Source organism: Scardinius erythrophthalmus (genome assembly GCF_964197995.2).
Source record: "Scardinius erythrophthalmus genome assembly, chromosome: 6".
Classification (NCBI taxonomy): Eukaryota; Metazoa; Chordata; class Actinopteri; order Cypriniformes; family Leuciscidae; genus Scardinius; species Scardinius erythrophthalmus.
This window is the reverse complement of record NC_138226.1, coordinates 32,464,303-32,491,905: the sequence shown is the minus strand read 5'-3', so window position 1 is coordinate 32,491,905 and position 27,603 is coordinate 32,464,303. Positions and strand designations below refer to the sequence as shown.

Genomic DNA, 27,603 nt, shown 5'->3' with positions numbered 1-27,603 from the left:
AAAACTAAGAAAAAAAGAGAGTGAGAGCTTGAGGGAGTTGAGAAATAGGGAAGCTGTTTATGACCTCACCTTTCCAGCATAGTGCTGGATGCGGAAGCAGTTGTGTGGCAGGCTGTGGTCTGTGAGGAATTTGGAGTTTTTGCTCCGTCTGCTCTCAAAATGCTGGTGTTCAGCGCACACAGTGTTCAGCTTGTCCAGGAATGTCTCATCTGTCACTGTGCCTGGCCTCAAACACTCCTCATCCAACATGGCTAAAATCCCATTCTTGTTCTGAAAACAAATTATGGTCATCACATTAAATAAATCTATACTGTACTTTGTAAATTAGTGGGATTTAAACCATGTCTGTAAGCTTTGAGACCATCTTTATGCTAGTCTCCTATTTAAAACTGACAAAAATTAACCTTTTATAAACTGTAAATACACGGCAAGTTATTTACTCATTGCGGCTAATACATCGGAAGTCTCATACATTCACAGAAAATAGCTTAATTCCGTGTTGCAAAATAAGGTGTATGCAGTTTCTGCAAGTATTTTTCATGAGGTCTATAATAACAAAGACACAATTGTCTCAGATGGTGGTTTGCAATATTTGTAAAACTACTTTCAGGAACACTCACATTCTCGATGAGGTCACATATGATGGCGTTGTTGAAATACTCAATGTTGGTCCACTCAATACCCTGTAGACAAAAATAGTCATCAGTTTTAACTTTCTAAAGAGAAATATTCTTAGAACGCCAACTTAAGCTAAATCCTGTTGTCAACAGACAAACCTGATTGGTTTAGGAAAGATACAGACAAGCTATACTTGAACAGGTAAACAACACATATCCAATACACAAAGGAGTAATCCTGTCACGATTATTTCTCAACTGTCTAAAAGCAATGATTTGATTTAATTGTGAATTAATTAATGTCTAATTTAAGTAATTAATTCAACTAAATGAATAGGTTATTAAAGTGAATGACATTACAACAACAACAACATTATCATTAATAATTAACATGACTAAAATATTATTATTAATATTAATAATACTTACAGTTGACATTAAACATAAATAAATAGGTACCATGAATTATTCAGCTATTCTATTATACATTTGGAATGTTTGTTTACAAAGCTTGAAAATAAAATAATGTAGGTAATTGTAGATAAATTACTTACACTGAAGAGAGATGAAAAAAAAAAAGCTAAATCAAAAGTTATTTATGCCAATTAATTGCCAACAAAACTGTCAAACACAACAATGATCTCTATGATGGCATGCAGTTCAGCCATGCAGTTTAAGCCAATACATTGGCTTGATGTCCATGTTGTTATATTTCATGACTCTTTCTTTCTGTTGTTAGAAATGTTTGTTATTCTAGCCAGAGAACTAGTCCCCCGACTGGGCCTGGTTTATCCCAAGGTTTATCCCCCCCATTATTTTCCTGTTTATCACTGTAAAGCTGTTTTGAAACAATCTCTATATAAATTAAGGTGACTTAACTATGATATTTAGGGTATGGAGTGTAAATTTATATGTCCCATAACAGAACTATGGAATGGGCCATAGATCTAAACATAAAATCAGAGCCAATCAAGGCCACACTGGATTAACAAGGTGGAAAATAGCTGTGAGCTAATTGGACTGTGTGAAAGCTCCTCAAACTAGGAGGTAGATGCTAGCGGGAGGAGGGTTCACGAATGAGGAATGTGGAATGTGGATCGGGGCAGACTGGTCCCTAGACCCCTGCATCCCTCCTCAGTCTCCAGAGCAGTGGTATTTTCCCATGCACTCTACTGGAGTGAAGCCAGAGAGTGTAATATCACAGTGCAGGGGTCACGGCAGCGTCAGGGCACATACTCAAGAGTTCTGAAAGCAAACAGAGCTCCAAGGTCTTCAGGGACAATTGTGTTTACCCTGACTGGAGTGAGGGATTGTTTCCGTCCCCACAATCACAGCACAAAAGGACTGTGTAATTAGTACTGTGCAATAAACTCTGTATACCACCTATTTTATTAAACATTAAGTAAACAGTATGGATGTATCGAAAATCGGGAATGCTGCCTTTGCAAGCAGTATAGGGAAGTAGGAGATCATCAAGGAACATTCAAACTCCATGTTAATGTAACATTTCATTTCATCAGGTTGGTCTTTGAAAGCAGCATGGATGCACCATTGATTGCCTACAATATCCCACAATCCTACAGTATGTTTTTGGTTCAGCCATTTTAATAAGAGCACTCTGCTCGGTTTGTTAATAACCCATTCAAAATTTGATTTATTTTTAATGCTGCTAGCAGCACACTGCAAAGTTCTGGATTGACTACCATATTTAAAAGCAGGATTGAATCCGAAAAGGTGATGATTGACAATGATAACCATAGAAACATATCGAACATATATAAACAACATATCGACAAGCCCTATTTCTTACAAGTCTTAATGGAAAGTTTGTCGCATACCTCACGGACATACTCCTCCTGCTCTTCGCGGAGAGTAAGCTCGATGAAGATTTGCTGGAGTTTCTCATTGCAGTAGTTGATGATGAACTGTTCAAAACTGTTGTCCTGCAGGAACAGAAGGATAAATGAGAACCAATACAACAAATCATAACTGTGATAATTTAAAATACACTGCAATCTACAACACGCTGCAAACCAGCACACTAATACACCAACATTCACTCAACATTATTTACTAAGCACCTTCCTCTAGGAACCTCTATAAGCTGAATACAAGTTGGAAAGTTTGATTTTGGATTATTATTTTTTTTCATGGAGAGGAATGCCACAAAAATCAAACAACAACAACAAAACCACATCTACTTAAAAAAAAAATAAATAAATAATAATTTCTAAAAATCTCTCAAAAAGTTGGCCTCCCATTGTAGCTGAGCAATAACGTAATAACTATTATTATTATTACAGAAAACTTACCACTGGTTTGCTACCAAAATGGTACACTGGAATTATTAAATCATTCTTAATTGGCATGTGATGGATCTCTGATACGTTTTGGGCAAAAATGTTCTTAAAGAATTCATAGGAAATTAGTTGTATACTACATCAAAAATAACCCTGAGCAAAGTTTGCTCTTACAAAACAGGTCTTTATAGCTAAGATTATGCAAAGTACAAGGAGTGACATGGTACAATACATATCAAGGCTGCATAATCTTATCTGCATCTTTTCATAGAGGTGAAGTCTTTAACCTTTTCACCCACAGTAAATATGTGATAAATGCTTTTAGGGTTACGAAAACAGGGTTAGAAAAACTAACCGTTTTCCTTTCTCATGCTAAACCCCAATCAGTGAATCAACACCACTGTTAAATTAAATAAACAGTAATATATTTTTATGCTCATTTGCTTATGACAAAAAGGTTAGGATTGTACTATTTATCCATGATGCTGGGGCTCAGGAATTAACAATACTCTTCTTTAGTCAGTTTTTTTTTTTCAATACTCCTTAGTCAGCAATCCTAAGGCATGTTAGTCTCTGCAACTAAAGCCACTGCAATTATCAGTACTATGGGCCTGGCATTAGGAAAAGCCAAAAAAAAAAAAAAAAAAAAAAAATCACTTCCAAAAAGCAGCATATGGCATGCTGAAAAGCACCAGGTCATTGTTTCACTTGGCAATGCCAGCTTAATCTTGGCACTAGCATTAGCACATCAGCCTGGAGTTGCAGTGTTCTCAGAGTAACGAGAATTGAAGAAGTAAATCTGTTTAAAGAATAACCTCAACAACTCTTGCATTTTCTGTAGCCCAAAAAGCTCAAAAACACTGCAGTTCTCTGGCTGGTTTCAGTGAAGCTTAAAGAAATACTTCACCAAAATGTTTTAATTGTATCGTTATCAAATCATGCTCAAGCTCCAAAAAACAATACAATACAAAAAACAAACAAAAAAACAAAAACAATATGGGTTTGTTGATGATAATAAATAATGACAGAACTGTAATTTTTTGGCTGAACTGTTCCAATAAGGTCTTCTAAATACAGTATATAATGTTGTAATATGAAGTGTACAGGGCATACCAATACTACTAGGAAACACTATGCTTCAGGGTTCTGCTCTAACAGTGGCTTATGCTGCTGAGGTAAAAGAGCTGAATTAAGACTAGGATTAAGTGCTAAAAATTGCAGCATGCACACTGCCACAGGATTTCCTCCACAGGTCTACTTACTCCATCCTGTCGCCATGGCCACAACAACATAAACAACATTCAGGAGAGAGTGATACAGTCAGACATAAGAACACATGCAATGGACAAATAAAAACCATTGGCTGAAAGATGAATTAGAAGGCCCAGACCGAATGTGCAGACATTTTTCACACTCTTTTTGGTGGAAAATTAAGTGTATTTAAACATGTCAATGTATGCTGCTAAAAGTATTAAACAGACTTAAAAAAAATATGGAGTTCAGATTCAGTGTGGGCCAGAGAAGTAGTTCTCCGTATTATGTCAAACACTTGTGAGATTTAGTATGACAACAACTAGGGATGCACCGATACTGCACTCGTACTCATTAAAATGCTCTAAAAACCAACAACCGATAGAAGTGTGTACAGTACAGAGCTTGTGACAAAGAAACACAGACAACAGAATAAATAGAGCACAATTGATATATCAGAGATGGATGTCTATGAAGTAAATGAATCTAATTAATAGAATATTAAACAAATTAAACATACACGCTATAGTCGGTGTGTGCGAGCTGATAAACGAAAGCCGGAGTGGATTGAGCACGCAGTGACAAAGTCGATCAGCGAGTGTGTGTTCGCGCAGCGAGCTTGTTTATCGCATTTCTTTTTTCACAGACATAGCTGGAAACTATGTTTTTGGTTCAGTCGGATATGGCAATAGCAAAGAAAGTAAAACGAGGAGCACATAACTAACGTCAACTGACGGCAAAGAGAGAGAGCGCGCACACTTCTCAACATGCTCTTGATTTCTGATCGCTCACTCAGCACACATGCATCATTTGGATAAAACTAAATCGTTTGTGCAAGTAAAAACATGAACTGTTATGTGATTTGCATAGCCTATAACGAGTGGTTCCCTACATAATTACAGGAAGGCGTCACAGTAATCACATGACGTTTTCAAGAAGTTCTGTGTGCAAACATTCAAAGTGCGTGTCCAGAAAGCTGCCTCTCAGACAGTGTGCGGAGAGCCTATTAAACAGTTCTCTTTCAAGTCGTCTTGAGCTTGCACAGACAAATTCACACAATATTATATCAAAATTAAACAGTCGGTTATGTCTTAAATGAATCTAAACAATTGAGAAAGAAAACGCGTGTGAAACAGTATGTTGGATACGTGCAGCTCTTAAAGTGACATATATCTATTTGTAAGCCAACTAATTTGATTAATATTCTTTTGATTTCTCTGATCAATATTTTTTAAAAATTAAAAATGCAATGAAATACAGGTATCGGTACTTTGTATCGGTATCAGACACATTCTGGGAAAAGTGGTATAGGTGCATGCCTAGCAACAACAATAAAGTCATTATAGCCATATTATTAGCATAACAAATAAATTAGAACAACAGCATGGGATGGTGGAGGTGCACAGTAAGTGTGTCAGCCCAGAAATGCAGGACACTTTTATTTTAATCAACATCCAAAAATTGTGTTTGGTGTATGAGTGTGTTCAGCCTGGAAACATCCCTTTGAATAAACTGTGAAGTGTTTTGAAAATGATGTCTCTTAAAAATTCATTTTCCCAGACCAAATCTCTCACCTCAAAGATTTCAAAACCGTAAATATCCAGGACTCCCATAACTTTCTTCGGTTTCTTGGATTGAGCCTGATCAAAAAAAAAAGAAGACAGAGAATTATTAATCATAATTCTAAGGCAAACCCGACTTGGCCATGCACCACATGGCAGGAGCAGGATCTCATTGTACAAACAATACTCTTGTGTCACTAGCTATAAACATATATCAAACAGTTCCATTAACTTTAACTAACTTGCTCAGCAAACTGTTGCTCACCATGACAGTAGTCCAATAGAAAGAGGTCCAAAAGGACACTGAAATTTCCTATGCTGACCAGCTTTCTGTTGCTTGGTTTAAAAGTAACTTTTGAATGAGTTGTATTTAGCACTTCACTACAATTTTGACAATAGACTTTTTTTTGGGATTAGTTTTCACTGTTATGCTGATGATACTCAGCTCTGTCTCTTCGCGCCCCAACGAAAATTTGGGATGACTAGTAATTCATTCTTAATTCTACTACTTAATTCTGAAAAAAAAAAAACAGAGTTTCTAATGATTGAACCAAAAACCTCCGCACGTACTAACCTGCAGTGTTTCCCCTACAATGTATTAAGCAGATTTTCAGCGCCGCTGCAAAATCTTCACATGATCAATAATATCACGACATTCACTTACACACGTTGCCATAAAAGGAGCCGTTCACATTCACATGCACATATCTCAAATGTGGGCGCGCGGCAAGCGCGCTCATAATAGAAGCGACGCGGCGCGCACGTTTTCAGCATGGACAGATCAAAAGGTTTTCAGGCGCGCCTCAGTTCATGGTTGGCATAGCAACGACAGACGCCACGGGAGAGCGAGCAAGCGCTTGTGCAAAGGAGCAAGCGCTTGTGCAAAGGAGAAAGCGGTACGAACTTTTCTCCGTTGAAGTCTATGGGGTCGCTGTGTCCATTTTTTTTACTGTCTATGGAAAATATGCCGTCCCGCCCCTCCGTGTTCGGCGATACGGTTTCATTCTCGCAGCTTGTTTTAGTAACTTTACGTGCGAGTGTTTCCGCTCCGTGTTTGCGCCGCGCTCTCGGTTCCGAGTGTGTGTCGGCGCACTGCGCTCTCTGCTCAATGTTCCGCTCCGTGTTTGCGATGCGCGTTCTGCTCTGTGGTTAACGGCCCAAACGCTCCAATCATGTACCGATCACGCACTGGAAAAGCAAAGTCCCGCTCAAATAACGTGAAATTTCTCAGTAGACGTTATGGTAAAACACGTATCCCAACACGTTTACGCATGGTAAAATGACCTGCTCTGATCACATACTCTGGTAATAATAGCTTTGTATGACTATACTTTATTTTGACAATTAGTCAAAAAATAAATCTGTTAAATCTGAGTATGTTGCATAGAACTGAATGAAGAATAATATATTGATGTTTTATATTTTAATATAGGGCTATTTTCTGTCCAATTTGTGTGGACATTTTTCTTTTTTCCCCATTTTTTGTGTGTTTGATTTAATTAGTGATTCTACATTTAAATATTGATGATTACAAGTTTGGAGGAAATGCAATTAATTGCGATTAATCACAGCAAATTGTGCGATTAATTAGTTATTTTTTTTAATCGATTCCCAGCCGTAATATATAAATATAATTTTATTTATTTTTTATACATAGTGCCCCTTTCTTACATTTGAGCCTCAAAATGTATGTCTCAAAATGTCCATTTCTATCCACAAAACTTGCCAGAAGTCATGGTTTAAGGGGTTATTAAAAAAAAAAAAATCTTCTGGGGGTGCAAGCCCCCAGACCCCCCGCGAGCGGCTTGGTAACAACCTCCGGCACGTAACAGCACCGCTGCTGGAAAAATTTATAGGGAAAACACTGAACCTGGGATACTGTCTAAGAATTGATGGCTGCTCTGTCAAGTCTTCGTCGTCGGTTAACAACCTGGGTGTGCTCTTTGATACCAATCTTTCATTTGAAAGTCACATTTCTAGAATCTGTAAAACCTTGTATACAAAAAAACATTGTATACATTTTGCTGATTACTTACAAAGCACTAAATGGTTTAGCTCCGCAGTACTTGAGCGAGCTCTTAACACATTATAGTCCTTCACGTCTATTGCGATCTCAAAATTCTGGCCAGTTAATAATACCTAGAATATCAAAATCAACTGAAGGCAGTAGATCCTTCTCCTATTTAGCACCTAAACTTTGGAACAGTCTTCCTAATATTGTCCGGGGAGCAGACACACTCTGTCACTTTAAATCTAGACTAAAAACACATCTCTTTAACCTGGCATACACAGAGAAAATCATACATTCCTATCAGTTAAATGATTATTAGGCTGCACAGATTAGGTCAGCCAGACCCGGGAACACTTCCTTTAACACCCGATGTACTCGTTACATCATAAGAAGAATGCTATGCTACACTAATGTTAGTCTTTCTGCTTATTCCGAGGTTTACTGTAATCACCCGGATCCGGGCCGTATCCAGATCAGATGAGGGACCTGTGCCTAGACACGACCACAACGCATCCCTGAAGAGTCAGCAGAGGTTGTGTCAACTAGACTCTCCCCTGTGAAGGCCTCATTGACACGTCAGCCATCAGCACTGATCCTCAACAAACTCGTCTCCATACCGGCATGACTCCGATGTTCAACCAGATGGAACTGGATAATATTTTGATTGTTCCAATGCAATCTGACTTCTGACCAACAATGCTGCCTGAATCATAATCATGCACTGTTCGCTCGTTGGCTAGAGGAGAACTGGCCCCCAACTGAGCCTCGTTTCTCCCAAGGTTTTTTCTCCATTCTGTCACCTGATGGAGTTTTGGTTTCTTGCCACTGTTGCCTTTTTGTCACCATTGGCTTTTGGCTTGCTTAGTTGGGGACATTTAATTTAATATTATTGATCTCCCTTCATTGACACCATTATATGAGAACTGAACTGAGCTGGACGATGACATCACGGTTTTCTCCAGAGCGGCTTTATATATAAATTAACTAAATTAATAACTTTTTTACAACAAAAATGAAACATCACTGAACTTACTTAAGCTGGACTGTGACGCTATTTTCTTCTGGAAACAAACTTTGTTGCATTATTTTCCTGTTATCTCTGTAACGCTGCTTTGAAACAATATGTATTGTAAAAAGCGCTATATAAATAAATGTGACTTGACTTTTGTTTTTGAAATCCAGAACAACATACCTTAATGCTTTCATTGATTCGGTTCACCAGCCAGCTGAACAGTCGGCTGTAGAGGTTTTTGGCAAGAGCATCACGGGCATAATAGGCCTGAAATGGGAGAAGTCTCAAATTATAATCAATGTTCAGAAAGATATTGTTTAATCTTTAGCTCCAACTCGCTCAATGTCTTGTTGCTGCATCATGTAACAACACTATTATCACAGTTGAAAAAAACAAAAAAGATTCCTGGTCTCATCTTGTGTCTCGGATCCAAATGTGCTGAGGTCTGTCATCTATCAAGTTAACTTTGACCAGAAATGCATTTTAAGTTCATGGATAAACTCTTAAAGGGACACTTCACCCATTTGCATTAAGCTTTGCATTGTTAGAAACCCAGTCATACTATTGAATGGTCATGCAACATTTTTTCATTTTCCCCCGAGACGAGAGAAATCTGTATTTACCTCTTTACACTTCCTCCTACAATGACGCAAAAATCGTCATTTTGCGTCATTGTAGGAGGAAGTGTAAGAGGGGGGGATTTCTGTTAAGACTACAAGCACTAGATCCACCCTTTCAAACCCGCCCATAGGGGGTTGGACCTAATGCGCTAACAGACCTATCACAGATCAGTGCGAGTGCGTATGATTTCAACGGCACAGAAACCTGCAGAAAACAGGGACGTAGAAAGCTGAGTAGTAGGGGTTACCATACTCTATTTCCCGGACATGTCCGGCCGTCGAGATCGACAAAAATGTCCGGGATTCAGCTTTTGCTTTCTGCGGTCGCCATCCATTGTTTACATGCTCACCTTTTGTTTCAATCTAACTGAATTCACCCCGATTGGTGAATCTGAATGTAATGTTTACATGAATGCTAAACAAGTGATCGGTTGATTTGCGTTTTAACATTGCTAAGAAAATACCCGCACCTCCGTGAGAGATAGCCCATGAGACCGGTGCATCTCACAGGCGCGCTCATCAGTAATCACAGTAATACAGGGAGCAGGACGAGGCTAGCGCCGCGGGAGACAGACGCGAGGCCGGTGGCGTGATCGGTTGAAAGACGCGAGGCCGGTGGCGTGATCGGTTGAAAGACGCGAGGCCGGTGGCGTGATCGGTTGATGTGTGTTTTACCATTGCTAAGAAAATACCTGCTCCTCCGTGCGAGATACGAGAACAGTGCCTCACAGGTGTCGGCCGTCAGTAATCACGCCACCGGCCTCGCACCGTTCTCCCGCGCCCCTCAGCCTCGTCCTGCTCGCCACAGTAAACATGATGAATGGCGACTGTAGAACGCAAAAGCCGAATCCCGGACATTTTGGGCAAACTCGTCACGGAGATTTCACTCGTAGCCTAGCCTTGCCTTGATGTTTTTGTTTTCAACTGCGCTGTCTTACCGGTAGGCCTGGCTTGGGAGTGGCCTTGTAGGGCAGCGAAGTAAGTGCATTCTGGGAGTTGTTGTCTTTCATCCACATAAGCCAAAAATACATTTTCTGGCTTTTCTCAGTCTAGAAAGCTCCAAATTCAAAAATAATTTCACATTTCTTCTACATAAATGACCCACTTTCAATACACATTCATGTCTCCACGGGTGAAATGACCCTTTAACAGCATGATGCTATGTCAAGGACACATCGCAAGATGTTAACGGGACGCTCACGCAGATGTAATTATTGCAGTAATCAAGCTTTTAGGTTTACATGGATTCCAGCAGCCTTTACTGAGGTTTGGCCGGTAATATCTTTCGACCTCTAATTATGTTGTTGGCTCGACAACATAGTGTTATTGTACAAGGTTAGGTTAAGAGTTTTTGTTTTGTTACTGTTTTTTTTTCTTCTTCAAATATTTAAATGTATAAAATGTTTGCCTCTCCTAGACAGCTCAATCTGCATCCACTCTGTGCTGCTCTGTTATCTTTTCTAACATAGCTTACAATCAAATTCCACAGATTTATAATTTTTGACTGTATGTCCATGCAAATCTTTCAAACTATGTCCACCAAACTTGGCACAAACCCACAGGCTGTTCTGACATAGTATGCTTTAGTTATTTTATTAAATCTTACTGGTTTTTCCTGTAGTGGACAATCAATCATTCAAATCAAATGAATATAAATATGAATATAAATTTACTTTATTTATTTGTTATTATTATTATTAAGTGCTCAAGTATTTAAACTACGTAAGGCTTAATTTTATCATAAGGTCCCCCCCCCCCACTTTCAGACAAGAGGTTTCAAATTTTGTCTCAGCTGACTTTCCTTTCCTCATTGTTTTTGTTGTATCTGGCTGAATGTCTTTGACCTCTGGGGAACTTTGTTTTCTGGAGTGTCTCTCCATCATCTACACTGAAAATGCAATAATGATTTCCTCTCTACATTGGCATTTTTTAAGTTGAAACTGAAACGCTTGTGATAGTGAGTTACTATGTGTCAGGTCAATAAGATGACTTATCATCATTTAATGCTAGTTTTAAAAAAACGTTAGTTTGTCATCATATTTTCCAATATCTTTTGATCAATGAAGACACGGCAGAGACTGAGATTATATATAGATATATAATCAACCATTTAAAAGGAGCTCAACCTACAGAGAAGGAGTGTGCTTGTGCTGACCTGAGCCACGTTGAGCGTAGTGGACACCTTCTCCATCTTAGCCTCCACCGTACGGAAGCTGAACGCTCTCTCTAGCACAGACTGTTCAATGCCTAGCAGCTCACACATCTCCTTGAGGTCTGGGACAGGAAATGCAAAAGAAACCCAGGCAGATCAGGTTAAATAATTATTTATGGATAGACTAGACAGAGTATTATGTCATTTAAACAAATTTGGCAAATTTGGCAAGATGAGCATAAATCCTCAAAAAACAACTCAATTTAGTGTAATAATGTCTTTCTTATTAAAGGCTTCTCCTAGAGTCTAGAGGTCAAAGTTTAGGCTGACACATGACACAAGCCCCTTGCAAGCAGTTTAGAGCTATAGAGTATTTTAAAAGTGTTTCTTTTTTGAGAGGAACATCATGTACACCCGCTCCCCACCCTTCCCACACCAGCTCAATCTGCCTCATTTTAGCAACATTGCTATCCGGTCAAAAGGACAGATGAAAGCACATTACTGCTAATAGGTTTAAGCACAGCAGACGAACCAGACGCTGTAGTATGTAAATGGAGGTGTTGACATAAGACTGTGATGTTTAGTCTGGGACGGCCACTGCCCTGGCCTTAGGAAACTACTAGAACAACCAGTGACAAAACCCTCATATGCAGTGCATGTATTTAAGTAGTTGACATATTTGTTTCCCATGTAAATTATATTTAGCCTTAAGTATTTAAGTCACACTTAAAAATGCATGAATGTCACTGCATTGTATGAAAAATGCTGCTAGGGTTTTTCTTAAAACAAATTTTAGTGACACTTTTATTTGCACTGTTTCCGGGAAAGTAAATATTTTAGGCCTGTTAAAGTTTTAGCATTATTGTGAATGACCTTTTTTGCCTTAATTTTTTCACTTAAAGGAGAACTCCGGTCAATTTTAACATTTAACTCATTTTTTTGTACATTTGGAGTGCTGTCAGCACAGAGAACAACGACAAAAATCGGTGTTGCCTATACCGTGTTATCCTGTTTTTAAAATTTGCACCCTGTTGACTTCAATGGGGCAAGTTTTAAACCTGCTTTTAGCCTCTTAACATCCTTTATGTGTCATTACAAGTGCACAGGTCATGTGAGTGATTCCTTCGGGGTGAACTCGACAATCGATTACTATGGCCTTCGACCGAAAACAGGAAGAAAATACAGGTATGTGCGCTGGCTGAATAAACATCATTTTTATTCATATCTTTCACATCTACTGCAGTCAGATTAACCCGCGTTCACCCCGAAGGAATCACTCACATGACCTGTGCACTTGTAATGATGTTTTTTGACATGATGAATTGCTCAATGTTAAAATTGACCGGAGTTCTCCTGAGTTCTCCAGAGGTAAACTGAATGTTTAAAAATTATAGAGGAATTGTAAAATGGTTTAAGATTAATTCCGGCATGTAACAGGACACATCTGTCACTGATTTAAATATAATATCTACCCATTAGTCAAGGAGGCATTCATCTGGCTTTACAAAAAACATTTTTATCATCAGCTTATGCATGCATGCTAAAAGCTGCAAGGGTTATTTGGTAAAGTACCCATGTGGTTGGTGTTGATTAACTATACTACCAACTGCAAGCTATTACTGTAAATATCTCTGGACAGATCAATAGATGGCAGTAGTGAACAACCTGTTGAGCAGATGAAGGCCTGTTATATATAAGACGACAGTATATGCTGTTTCACAATTAATATTAATTAGATTTTCCATGCAAGCAAATGTTTAAATCATTATGTCTAATACTGATTGTGATGTTTCCATTTGCAAATCAGAGGTTTTAAAAAAAAAAAAAAAAAATCTTTCAGTTGTACAATATCTAACCAGATCTCCTAAAAAGCTTTTGGTTAGGCAATGCTTTCTGACAGAGCCTAGAACTCACCGTTCTTGTCCTTCACTCGACTTTCATCAAACCCGTTGACGCGAGACTCTGGTTTAAACTCTATATTTCCTAGCTTGAGAACGGCAGCCACCAGCTCAAGTACTGACTGAACCTCATCCTCCATGAAGCCCACAATTTGCATGGCATTCTGGGAAAACAGAAGAGAAAATATTTTCAATCAATAGTGGTCTGCTGATGGACATTTAACATGGCAGTACATGTTGGCTTCTGTTAAGTGATTGACTGGCCCATGACCACTAATGGACAGCCTGAGGGTGTTGAACAATCTAGAGGAAAAACTAATGACAGAAATTTCCATCACACCACAGGCTGTCAAAGAGAAAAGATTGAGCATTGGAGGTGGTCTTAATAATAAATTGTGTTTACATTCGACACCTTAAAGGATTAGTTCACCTCAAAGCTGAAAATTGTGTCATCATTTACTCACCCTCAAGTTGTTTTAAACCTGTATGAATTTCTTTCTTCTGCTGAACACAAAGAAAGATATTTTGAAGAATGTCGGTAAACAGACAGACTTAGGTCCCATTGACTTCCATAGTAGGAAAAAAAAAAACTATGGAAGTCAATGGGACCCAAGTTACAGACATTCTTCAAAATATCTTTCTTTGTGTTCAGCAGAAGAAAGAAATGTCTTCCTATGCCAACCATGAACTGAGGCGCGCCTGAAAACCTTTTGATCTGTCCATGCTGAAAACGTGCGCGCCGCGTCGCTTCTATTATGAGCGCGCTTGCCGCGCGCCCACATTTGAGATATGTGCATGTGAATGTGAACGGCTCCTTTTATGGCAACGTGTGTAAGTGAATGTCGTGATATTATTGATCATGTGAAGATTTTGCAGCGGCGCTGAAAATCCAGCGGCGGCGCTGCGCCGCTGCATAATACATTCTGGGGGAAACACTGAATGTCATGGAATCGCTGATAATGAACTTGCAAGCAGTTCATTGGCAAAGTCAATGATCTAAAGACCAGAGATAACAGTGAGTGAGCTGTAAAGGCCTCAAACCTGACACAGCTCAAAGAGAAACTCTTCAATAATGTTTTCATGTTAATAGGCATGCTGTGTCTCTAAGAATGAAAGTTCTGCTGAGTTTTGTATATTATTTACAGCATAGCATAAATAGCAACCATCCTCCCTTGTGGAAGTGTTTACTCTATCCTACACACAAAGCCTTATTTATGCTTAACCTTATAAACTGCAACTGTCTACACTGCAAAAAAGCATGTTTCTAATTAATTGGATTTGACTCCCCAGGCAAGGGGTTAAAAGACAAAGCCAGAGGCCCAGCACATGCTGAGTTAGGGTGTTCTGATGTCAGCATGGAGCTTGGCTTAGACATATTGTTCACCAGAACTGCACTGCATTGTCTGATACAGTGCTGGATTCTGAACAGTTTAATGTGGGCTGCATTGTTTGCTGGGACACAAACACTACAGTGATTCAAATGTAATGTTATGAAATGACAAGAATACTTTCTGTATGCAAAAAAAAAAAAAAAAATAAGACTTTATTCAACAATTTCTTCTCTTCTGCGTTCTGACATGGAACCCGGAAGCGCTGTTCTGTGTTTACAATGCGAATAGCGTGGGAGATCTGACACAGAAGAGAAGAAATTGTTGAATAAAGTCGTTTTATTTAATGTTTTTGCGCACAAAATGTATTGTCGCTAAATCAACACACTACATAACTTATAGCTGTTAGCAAAAAATGCATGTTATTTGTTACAAATTTGTCTGGGAAATACATTATTAAATGTTAATAAAACCATTTTTTTTGTATATGTCAGAAACCAAGTGAACCAGGGCCGATGAATAAGGGAAGTAAAAATCTAAACTACTGTCTCAACCAGGCCAGCAGAAAATAATCTTATTGTCAAGCCCTACATGACCCTTTTCACAAAAAATAAATATGCATGAGAGAAGGAAAGGAAAACAGAAGCAATGATTTCTATTTGCACAAGTCAGCTAAGAACAGGTGGAATTCCCCCTTAAATGAACCTCCCAGTCTTTAAGTAGAGGCTTGAACGAAGCTCAAATTACATAATGCCACAAGGCAAAGTGTCTTGCTCGGATCAAACTCCACCTCAGTGGGGTAAAGGATGATATTATCCAGCTAAGCTGAAGAGATAAGGTGCTTTGCTAACCTCTCATCATACAGGGTGCCATGGATCAGAGCTAATCCCTAAACAGTCTGAACCAATGTCTCACATGCTATAATGTGTTTAGGAACCAGCTACTGTATGTATGGTAGGCTTGAAAGCAAACTTACTCTGACTGTTCTGAAACTGGCAGCATCGTCCAATCCATTGACTGTTGCCGAATCCAAGCTAAGGTAGTTGTATTTGCTAAAGTCTCGGTCCAGCTTCAGTTTTTCTGAAAGAAAAATGACATTATAGTGCCCTTTAAGGCAATTCAGTTCACTTGACAACAATCTTTGATAACTGAGCACTGTAATTTCTCTCAGTTGTTTTTCTATGAGTGGTAAATTTTTCTCTTTTACTGTTTTTGGTTTTGTCAAAGATTTCTGTCTATGTATTAGTCATTTCATAAGAACCAGCTGCCATCAGATTATGTTACATCTATGTGGTTTTCCGTCCAGCTCACCCCTTTGATGCCTGAAATCAAAGTCTGTTATTGTGTTCTCTTTTATTAAAAATGTCAGACAATGGCCATGGTCCAACGTGGTGCGAAACCCCCCACAAATGAACCATACATTCTCAGGTATGCTTTAGTGCAGTCCTTTCCTCACTATGTTCTGAAGTCACTGAATGGATAGTGCATTCAGAATACACATATAATCAAAATAAAATGTAAGTAGTCTCTTACTGAGCAAGTCATCTGATGCTCCAGAAAGCAGCTGGTAGAAGATGTGGAAATTCCTCTCGCCCCTGGTCTGCTTTACCACACGGGATTTCTCCAAGAGATCTGTGATGGGGAAATATCAAAACATACAGTTCATGTGCACCCATGACAAAAGATGACAAAAGCTGGGGGTGTTGTCCATGTAAAAAGTAAACACTTGTCCTCAAGTAAAATACTTGTCCCAAAGTAAAATAACTAACTAACTAAATAAATAAAATAATTAATTTTCTCCATAGAAAGTTTTAGCGAGAATGTTTAAACCTAAAAGACAAGCCTAACATGAGATACAATGCATTCAAGCAATGATATCCTCAATGAAGTCAATGTGTTTTCAACTTCATAAATTCATTTCACAATATACAATTTTCTACTTTTTTACTTTAATATTAAATTATATATTACTTTTATACTGTATCCAACAATCAGAGAATCAACTGTTATGGAATTTAAAAAAAATCAGTGACCTACACTTCTTAAGATCTTTCATATTTAAATTTGGATATATCTTAATCTTTTGCAATGAGATTCAAATTCTTATGTCATTCACTTTTATTTTGTTGTGAAATACAGTTTTGTTTTTGTCTTAAATCACCTACTTTCAGGAAGCAAAAAGTTTGTCATGCAAACATATTTAATACACGATAAAACAGCTATTGGCTACAGACAATTCTCCTGTCATTTTAGAGGAAAACAAAGGTGTTTTCCTGTTTACATTAGAATGAATATTTAGGTATCCATGATGAAGCTTTCATTGTTCATTGTATTTAGATTGAGACAGGAAGTCTCACAGAAGATATTCATCTGTAGGAGGAGGGACATGTCACACCACCCACGCTCCATCCAGATGTGTGTCCAGTAGAAAACAGCAGCATCAGCCCAAAGCTTTGATTATCTTATCATCAACCACATTTATTAGGTTGATATGAGAGAATAAGACATGGAGCATTGTTTAACCCGAAATACAAAACCTAGGCTGAAGGCGTAACTGTTAGTAAGTCAGTCCTTTTGTTTCAAATATCAGAAATATCATTAGGGTGTCATTTAGGTCTAGTGACACCCCTGTATGTGACGGAGTGAAGTAGAGAAATCACAACAGCAACAATAAGATAATTGATTGATTCTCTCACATGGATGGTGACACATTAAACGATCGACTAGTCACTCAAACTGCTGTACTATATAATGTAGGTTACAAACTCTCCTCAAATCAATTAGCTAATTGTGTCAATGGACCGTGTCAACAGATACAGGAAGTTGTTGTGGGATAACAAACTTAGGTTGATTAATTATCTTCTCAATGCCAAGTGGTAGCACATTTGTTTCCATTTAAAGACTTTAAGGGCACTTGTCATAGTAGCAAAATCGCATTTTTGACCAGATAAATGTAGCTAAAGTTTAGAAATGAACTTATGCCAGCAATTATGTATTAGGTTAGTTGACAAATAAAAGAAAGTGTAATGATTTCATGTTGAAATCTATATCAACGTATTAGACAAAGTACATATTTTAGGTCCTGCAACTGTTCACCACTCCTTATTTCATGAACCCATTAATTGGAGACTATAAATGAACCAAGTGCATGAGAAAACCTTGAGCTACCACTGGCTTCAACAGTCAAGGGTATGTGTGCCAAACCAACTAGACTGCTGGTCTGGATTTGAATTTGCAGAGAGACAGGCTCAAGGGGATATTACAGTAACCATTTGCTTGCTATGCTGCTACAAAACAGTCAAAACAAAACAAAAACAAGGACCCACTCTGGATGGTTTGTGTGTATGAAATGCACACCGCTAAAAGCTAGAGTAAAGACAGGGCCACTTGTATAAAATACTAAAAGAAATAGGTGCTCAAAATGAAACATCTGTCATCATTTATTCTCCCTCAGACTGACTTCCAGAAAACAGAGGAATTCTCAAGAATGTTCATGCAGTTCTTTTCCAAAAAGCGACAGTTCATGGTAACCACAGCAACCATAAAAGTACTTGTGCACTACATTCCATATATAAACTGCTGTTCAAATGTTTGGAGTCAGTAAGATTTTTTCACTTTTTTAAAGAAGTCTCTTATGCTCACTAAGTCTGCATTAACTTGATTAAAAATACATGAACAAAACAATCGGTTCTAGTGGTATTTCCACTTCAGCCTGGTATGGCACAACAAGGCACGATTACAAACCATTCTAGTCCCAGGATTTTCAGCATGGTTGGCTACAGTTTCTAGTGTGCTATTTGAGCAAAGTAAACAATTTAATGATAAAAAAAAAAAAGAAATATCTGATCATAGTCCATAACGCCGTCGCTATTTACATCTCATGCAATCTGTAAACTCTTGCAATACCAAGGCAATGCATTTGTATTACATTTCAAAGAGCTCTGTTATCAGTCCCACAGTGGAAAATCAAACCATAAGTGCAGTGCCGGCTAGGCCAGATCGGCATGGAATGGAATGGTTAAGCAACGAGGACGGTGGAAAAGCGGTTATAGTCACAAACTGTCGCTGCGCAAACATTTTTCCAGCTTTCATCCTTTTGTATTTAAAAAAAAAAAAAAAACAGCATAAAGGCTTGGAACAACATAAGGGTGACTAAATAATGACAGATTTGGGGTGAACTATTTCTTGGGAACTATTACAGGGACACACCATGGTCTCTGCCTTATAATTATACTCACAATTACTGATGACACCACCAATGGGGTCTCCTTTAAAGTCAAATTCGATATCCATGTACTTTCCCTGTAGAAAGAGAAGAAATTGTTAGCACATCCCATAAAAAGTGCATAGTGGGTTAGTTGATGACATGGTTCTTTATTGTTGTTTAACAGGGCTTTCTTGTGCAGTCAAAATAAGATATGATTAAGTTGTTAAGATCTAAGAAGTGTGTCCCTCCCCTATGGTGACACTTCAAGGCCTTTAGTACTAATGGAAGGCTTGCTGTGGAGAACCACGTGGCTCTTCAGTGGTTTGTGATGGTAGGAAAAGACGCATGACAACGAGGGCAGCGATCACTGCAAATAGGGCTGAAATTTGAGCCTTCCGTGAGGCAGATGAGAAAAAAAGACTTTCCCTAAGGCAGTCAATTCTCCAAGCACAGGCCTGTTCATAACACATGCTGCCAATCAAACATAGATTTGCAATGGAGTAATGGACTACTGTGAGAGAAAAGGCTTTTTTTTTTTCTCCGCTGCTGTAATGGTAAAATAAACTTTTTTTGTCTTTCTGTCCCTGTCCACTGTTTGGGAAAGGAACAGTAAGCCCAGTGTCTCTGGAGCCAATAAAAATGTTCCCTCTTTATTTATATCCAACAGCACTTCTAAAGGAAACTGCGTTAGAGGCTGATGGATAAACTATTCCAACACAGGAAGTAATAGCTGAAAATTGCTTTGATATTGCTATAATACAGAGAGCTGTTGAAAAATTATATGATAAAATGGTGCTTGAAAATTGAGCTTTGAAATTTTAAATGTTAAGGTGTTAATATGGCATATATAGGGCAGCATCCTACCAGTCCACAACTGTTTGTGCCACATAAATGGACTTCCAAAAGAGCTTGGTGATAGCATGTTGCTAAGCTAAGTTTATATAACCTCTTTTAAAAAAAGTGAACCTAATTGTATTGTATATGCACATGTAGTTTACTTCAAAACTGAACTATTTAAAATTATACTTGCAATTAATATAATAATGAAACAAAATGCCACTTATGTGTACTTGGTATACTGTTTGTTAACACTTTACGTACACTTTTAATAAGTGCATTGTAATAAATGTCAAATGAGAAGTTTTACTTTTAAAATCATTGTTTTAATAATCTTTTGTTGTTCTATAAAGTACACATATTTTGATGTGCTATGATTATTTTAATGTAGATAACACAATGTACTAAATTGCAACATCATTACAAATTTGTAATAACGATTATATGCAAATACATAATATACACATTTTAATAGAAATTACATTAATATATTGTAAAGTATATTTAAGTTTACCATTAATGCTTGCAAACAATATCTCAAAGACAACAGAAAACTATAATGAAATTACATAAAGATGTACTTAAGTTCTACTTAAGCGGATCCAAAAAATATTCAGCTAAATGCATTTAATATAAATTTAAACTAAACTAAACTAAAATGCAATTAACATGCAATTAAGTGTCTGAAAACATTCCATTCCATTCACACTTAAGTACTGTATATTATTTTAAAGTATATTATTTCGCTAACACTTTACAATAAAGGCAATGTATTAACAACAATGTTTGTTCAGATTAGTTCACAGTGCAAAGCCACAAAAATAAATGGTTATGTAACACTGATGGTTTCATGTGGGTGATGCAAGAGCCAGTAAGAGTGCTCAAACAAATTTTTGTGCATTTTGACCCATGAATTACTAAAATTTAGATCAACAGCAACAACAACATTGACTCAACACTGTTCCCTGTTACATTACCCTGCATTACCCTGTTATGTAAATTAAACAGCAACTCTGAAAGCCAATGCTGGACAATTCTGTGTGGTCTGACCTCTGTAAGTACACACTCTATAGCTCAGTGTATGTTTATTTAGTGTGGTCAGGCCGTGATAGACAGCTGAAAAAAAAAAAGGCCAAACTGTCAAAGAGCCGCAGCATCAAACATATTTGCATAAATTGAGATATTTAACTGTGCTAATCTTTGCGAGTTGTGTTGAATGGCATTGTGGGAGTCAGGAAAAAATCATAGAAAAATAAGCAGAAAAGAGTCAAAGGCATCTGTAGGTGGTTGCCAGAGAGGTTACACAGGGTTCTGTTTGAATCCAACTGTATGGACAAGCACGGACAGCAATCACTCTACTGTTGCTGTGTCAGAATTGATGTGTCAGTCAATAAAGAAGAGGAACACAAAGCAAAAGGAGACCGTAAGCAAAACCAAACTCCCAAGAAAAGATTGATAAGAGAGAACACTTTAGGGGTGGGCTGACAAAGCAATAGAATCATTTGCCTGTGTTTATATCACTGATCAAAAGTCCACGTTGATCTAATCTAAAGCAAACATGTGCTAAAGGGAGGAGCAGCATCAAAACAGTTGTAAAATATTCTTCCTGGTAGAAGAAATAGATACTCACAAATCGAGACGAGTTGTCATTCCTCACGGTTTTGGCATTACCAAAAGCTGCAGTGGAAAAACATGCTGCGAGTTAGTTATGCCATATTCATTCAGCACTATATTTCTACTTTGAGTGATGTCATCTGGTGGAAAAAATATCCTGAATCCTCTAAGCTATCTTTCATCATATTCATGAAACACAAAATAATTAGAAGGCCAAAAACAGGAACAATTTCACATGTCCTATCAATAATTTTTGTCCATTATAAAACAGTGTAACGAGTATATGCAAATTTTAGTTGACTGTGATGGACACTGAATGGAATTTACATTTGGCAGACACTTTAATCTGAAGTGACTTTCATTGCGTTTACTGTTTACATTTTATTAGTTCATGCATTCCCTGGGATTTGAACCCATGACCTTGGCATTGGCATGCCTGTTTAAGCTTCAAGATGGCACCACAACAAATGAAAGTATTATTGAGCATTCAGGTTAAACAAACAATGGCTACATTTAGAAAAGCATACTAATATATTAGTGGAACATTCAGATTACCTAACAGAAGGACATCAGCACATTGCTCAGAATACTGTATCCCACAATGCAACTTTCCATTTCAGTGACAAATAAACTTTTAAATAATTCTCAAATTATATTAAAGTTGATAACTTTGAAAATGGCACAGTGGGACTTGGTAAAAATGGCTGGTCCCTGGTCTAGTTGATGAAATATAGATAAGTATAACTAGAAAAAGAGTCTTTTTAGATTTTGTTTATTTTCTGTGACTTTTTCAGGTCTGGTAAACTTTAAAATTCCCTGAAATGTTTTGTTTTCCTAAGTTATCCATGACCATGGGACTTCTGCATACAAGAACTGCCTCATTTCTTTCAAATCTATTTTGTTCTCCAATGAAACACTTTTTTGTTTTGCTGCTTTGCAAATATGGTTTTACTGAAACTAGCATTAATCACTCTTAAAAATAAAGGTTCCAAATAGGGGTTTTCACAGAGATGCCATAGCACAGAAGAACCATTTTTGGTTCCCAAAAGAACCTTTGTGTAAACAGTTTATTTTATTTCAGTCTTTTCTTTTATTTAAGAACATTTTAGAAATCTAAATAACATTTTACCATTGTAAATAACCTTTTGTACAATGGAAGGGTTCCATGGATGTTAAAGGTTCTTCATAGAACCATAGATGCTAATAAAGTTCCTTTATTTTTAAGTGTAACATGTCCCTCATTAAATATAATGAATTTTTGCATTTTCCATCTGAACGCCATCTCATCATAGTATAACCTACATACACAGAAAGTCTATGGTAGAGAAACATGCAGCAGGAAATGTGCAGGACCCCCAGTGTGGGGCTCATTACTTCCAGCAGCTAAACTCTCCCAGATGTGGCACTTCACTCTGCTTTGAGTCCTTCTGCCAAGAAGCACTGGGCATTCCTGCTCCATCTCCATCTCATTGCTTATGGGCATTTCCTGTTCATGGCCCCACACAAAAACACAACTGTCTGATTGCCAACAGGGACCAGGGAGCTTTTGGCCCATTACTAGGGGTAGGATTATGGGAAAATCCAAATGATATACGTCTCAAATCATCTTGCTTTCAAACTCGCCTTCGAGAATCTGAAAGATCTGCCACTCAGCTTGCCTTTAACTGACCTTCAGAACATCCAATGTATGTTTAAAAGGACAAGGGACCTGAACATCCTACAGGTGTGACAATTGGTACAAAATCAAAAGAAATGGAAAACTCACCCTCAAGAACAGGATTGGACTGAAGCAGCTGCTCCTTCACTTTGTTCACCTCCTGGCCCTTCCCACACACTGCTGCCACATATGACATCACAAACTTACTGGCCTCTGAAAAACAGACCACAGAAGAATGAGGTCAGGGGTCATCTTCGAGACAAGACCTCACCTCCAAAAATCCCCTTTACATTAACTCTGCTCATTCTACAGGGAGAAAACGCCTTTCCCATTCAAACTCCCCCATTCCTTTAAAGCCAACCATGAGATCAACTGTTTAAAGAGTCTTCAACATTCCATTGAGCTGGTGCTATTAATTATAAAGAGATGACAGACCAACTCAAATATAGGGGAATGCTTGTGCATCATTGTCCAGTTTGCCTTACATAAAAATTAATAATAATAAAAAAATATATAGATATAGTTTCATATCATGATCATCATTTATTCATATCATCAAGTCAGATTTATTTCCGTAAATCAGTTAAAAATATTGGTTTAAATGATTATTTAAAACTTATTCACTGATTTGTTTGCATCCTCATTCAAAAATGTCAACGGAAGTCCCAGTGTACCTTAACAAATATAATCAAATATATCTAGTCAAATATTGCTGCATATTATTAAATTGGTGTGTATAAATGAAAATGTTAAATTTGACTTCCTTTAGTTCATTTCGTAAAAAAAAAAAAAAAAAAAAAAAAAAAAATTCCCCCACAAATTATTTTAAACTATTTGTTTAAAACAGTTTTAGTTTTTACATGAAATGATTTAAATCTACTTGGCACAAATGGCTGGTTAAGATTTATCTTGTTCAACACTTAATGACTTTCCCATGTCTGGACCTATGAGAGCAGTGACTTACACACAGAAGTGCTGATATGAAATGTTTTCTGAAGGGAAGGACGCCCACTTATGTTTTAGAGATTTACAGCTATTTTTGGACTCTGCTCAATTCACAGGACTTAAACTATGAAACATTTTGATCAAATCTAATACATAGAGATAGAGTGATAATCAAGCAGATAGAAAATAACACCATAACTCCTATTTCATATAGCTTAACCCTCTGGGGTCTGAGGGGTTTTTGGGGTCCTTGAGATGTTCTGACATGCCCTGACATTTGTGCTTTTTTCAGTTGCTTATAAACATATAAATGGCATGGATCCTGAATATGGAATAGAAGAGTCCAATTTAATTTATTTCTGAGCTGTGGTAGATTTTCATTAGTATAGAAGAGCATTTTGAAATTAACAGTCACCTTGACTAACAGTCAATGTTTTTCATCAGCCCTTGCTCTGCAGTATGTAGTGCGTGGATTACCACAATCCTCATTTATCTCATTGCCTTAACTGTTGGACATCCTGGATTTGAATGGTTAGCACAGTAAGATGGTCATTTTAAAACAAGAGTCCAGCTATGCACTGCTAAACAGCTGTGGTTTTGTAAAATAAGTCAACTTCTTTCAAAAATAAACATGACAGAGTTGAGTTGACATTAAAAGAATTCAAGCAAAAGTTCAGTCAAAAGAGCACTATACTACACCTGCTTGTAACACTTGCAATACAAAAACTACAATAAAAGTGTGTATTTTATTTGACCATTATTATTATTATTATTTTTAATCTATATAATATGCATGTTGAGCAAGTCATTAACTGCTCGATCATCTTTATTTTCTGTAAGGCAAATATATATATTTTTTTAAATGGATAGGTAGGCATAACTTTATTACACAGAACTTCTTAACAATTTGCCATTCTAAACACAAAGAAAAATTATGTGATGTCTCAAAAGGGAGAATATGAGATGGTATCCATACAGTATGTAAACACTGAATGGGAGCCAAATGAAAGCGTCAAATACATTTATGATTGGATCATAAATTATAATGAACACAGCACCTGTTACCCATTTGTATATCTTGATCTGTTTCCCAACACCAGATGAACAGTTTGACACAAGAAGAGTTAGTCCTCTAAACCAATATAATCCAAGATATTACTTTAGATTGCAGAATAGTCCAACTTGCATAACAATTTTACTGATGATCTATCCAGAATCTATAAAATACAGTTTACTCTCTACTTATCCCACAAAGCAAATGCAATGGAACTACTGTAAAATGTAATAGGAGCAAGTTAGCAACAGTGCATTATGGGTGAATCATCCTTTGACAGCATTGTTAAAGATGAATTGGAGAGAATTTAGGAATGAGTATGAGGGAACAGGAAATGACATCACATAGTTACAAAATCCTATATAAAGAAAGTAGTTAGTATCACAATACTGAAAAAAATGTAAAGTTAGCAGCATCACTACTGTTATTAAGTTGTCTGATAGAGTCAACTTACTGAAATGCTATTTAAACTTACATATACTATTCTTCTTCTGAGAGTAAATTGTTAAACTCCAATTCCTCCTAGACTTTTCAAGCTAGAACTACCAAACTCAGACTAGACCTTCAGACTGTTCTGACTTAGTGTGCTATATCTTTTCAAACTGATCCATCCATCCATCCATCCATCCATCCATCCATCCATCCATCCATCCATCCATCCATCCATCCATCCATCCGACTGTACTGCCTTTAAACCCATCAAACTTTATGCTTTCAAACCACTTCAGATTATTTCAAACTGAAAACCTTTCAAAGCTTTTAAAACTTCTTCAAGCTTTTTGGTCAGGCAACCTAAAATGTTGTCTCAACAAACTTTTTTATATCTAGTTTGTTACCGATTAGCTTGATTCAAGTGTAAGTATTTTCAGTGGTCTTACCCGTCTTTCCTGCCCCGCTCTCTCCAGTGATGAGAATACACTGGTCTTTATCTTGATCCCGCAGGGACCGGTAGGCCTCATCTGCCAGAGCATAACTGAAAAGAGAGAGAATATTAAGGCTTTAAGAGTTAATTGAACAGCAAAGCAAAGCTTGCATTTGCAATTAGGCACCTGTCTTCAGTGCTCTGCTGAATCTGTATTATATCAGCAATTTATTTCAACCATCTAGACATATTAACATACCAATCCTAAATCGAGAACACTTTGTGATATGCTCCAATAAGAATACATGCAGTGCATGGTTTTAGGGCTGTGTTGAAAAAATCGATTCACCGATTCTGAATCGATTTTCATATTAATTTCTAAAGATCGATCCGTAGCTCAGAGGATCGATTTTCACCGTGAACTTTAACTTTCCGCGTCATTGAATTCACGCATGCGCGCGATGTGGAAGGACATTAAAACAACGTCAGTAACGTTAAGCAAGCGGTTGCTTTGAAAACTCCAGAAACGCTCAAAGCTGCGATCTGGCACCATTTCGGGTTCAGAAGCAATGCAGAGAACGAGCTCGACAAAAGCAAAGGTTTTGTAAGTTCAAATTTTATTTACATTCTGATAGAGATGCGCGGTTGGCGGTTACAGCCGCGGACTCCGCGGATAAACCGTGGATCGGGCGGATGACGTGACGAAAAATTATATTTTCGGATGGGTGGCGGGCGGTTAACCAATCAAATAAAAAATATATGCATACATTAAGCGGATGGCGGGCGGGTGCTGTTTTGAAAATTGGTCAAAAACGTTGGTGCGGACGGATGAGTTTTGTGATGCGGTTGAAGTAATAGCCCATCCGCGCATCTCGTTGTCTGTTTACTGTGAAGCCAGTAACCAACAATCTGTTTACATTTGCACTGGCTTAGAACAAATGTGTTCTAAATGTTGATCATTAAAGGGGTCATATAATGCCATTTTTGTACAAGCTAATATATGATTCTTTAGGGTCTAAATTAAAAGTTTGTAATATACTTTAATTAAAAATTCTCATTAGTATTGTAAGAAAACACAAATTTTACCTGGTCAAAAACAGCTCTGTTTTCAGCACGCCGTTTCAGTGCATGTGTCTTTAAATGATGATGAGCTTTGCTGACCCCGCCCCTCTGTTCTGTGCGTACACCGTTTGTAACACAATAACCACGCGTTGTTCATTATAAACGTGGGATTATGAATTATATTGAGAACGTCGTACATAGAAAACATGCTGTAATGTACCCTGAGTGTAAACCTTAGATGCATTCATCGTGAAGCCTGCAGCAAGGTTTGCAAATTTCGCAAACATTAATATAAATACTAATATAAAGGTTAATAAAACATTACACTCACATCTTCTGGAGGTTCAGCAGTAACACGTTGGTACCGATCCGTTTTTTCTCGTTTGTAAAGCTGTCTGGTGTGAAATGATTCGCGTAAACATGAAAGCATGGACGATCGTGGGGAATCCCCGTGAGGGAATCCCCGCGTCAATCCTTTGGGCATATCGCTTCAAAAACAAATCTCAGCCACTGCATCTATAACGGCTCGGATTTAGGAACATCCAAATGACTGCTGTGTTCCTTATTACATCTAAGAAGAGAACACCACAATCGCGTAGACGTACAGGCACTGC

General features: G+C 37.6%; 1 protein-coding gene across 3 annotated transcripts in view; it reads right to left on the bottom strand.

Moving 5' to 3' along the window:
* The window catches only part of myo1b (myosin IB), a 98,592-nt gene that overhangs the window by 24,477 nt on the left and 46,512 nt on the right, over positions 1-27,603 (bottom strand). For all 3 annotated transcript variants that reach the window (XM_081369613.1, XM_081369614.1, XM_081369615.1), the window contains 13 exons: positions 25,944-26,038; positions 23,175-23,279; positions 21,426-21,472; positions 18,990-19,053; positions 16,285-16,383; positions 15,728-15,831; positions 13,440-13,587; positions 11,529-11,647; positions 8,934-9,020; positions 5,743-5,808; positions 2,456-2,560; positions 621-683; positions 70-270 (listed from right to left, as the gene is read on the bottom strand). In XM_081369613.1, the coding sequence (XP_081225739.1) occupies positions 70-270; positions 621-683; positions 2,456-2,560; positions 5,743-5,808; positions 8,934-9,020; positions 11,529-11,647; positions 13,440-13,587; positions 15,728-15,831; positions 16,285-16,383; positions 18,990-19,053; positions 21,426-21,472; positions 23,175-23,279; positions 25,944-26,038 (1,303 nt within the window). The remainder of the gene's footprint in view (positions 1-69; positions 271-620; positions 684-2,455; positions 2,561-5,742; positions 5,809-8,933; positions 9,021-11,528; positions 11,648-13,439; positions 13,588-15,727; positions 15,832-16,284; positions 16,384-18,989; positions 19,054-21,425; positions 21,473-23,174; positions 23,280-25,943; positions 26,039-27,603) is intronic.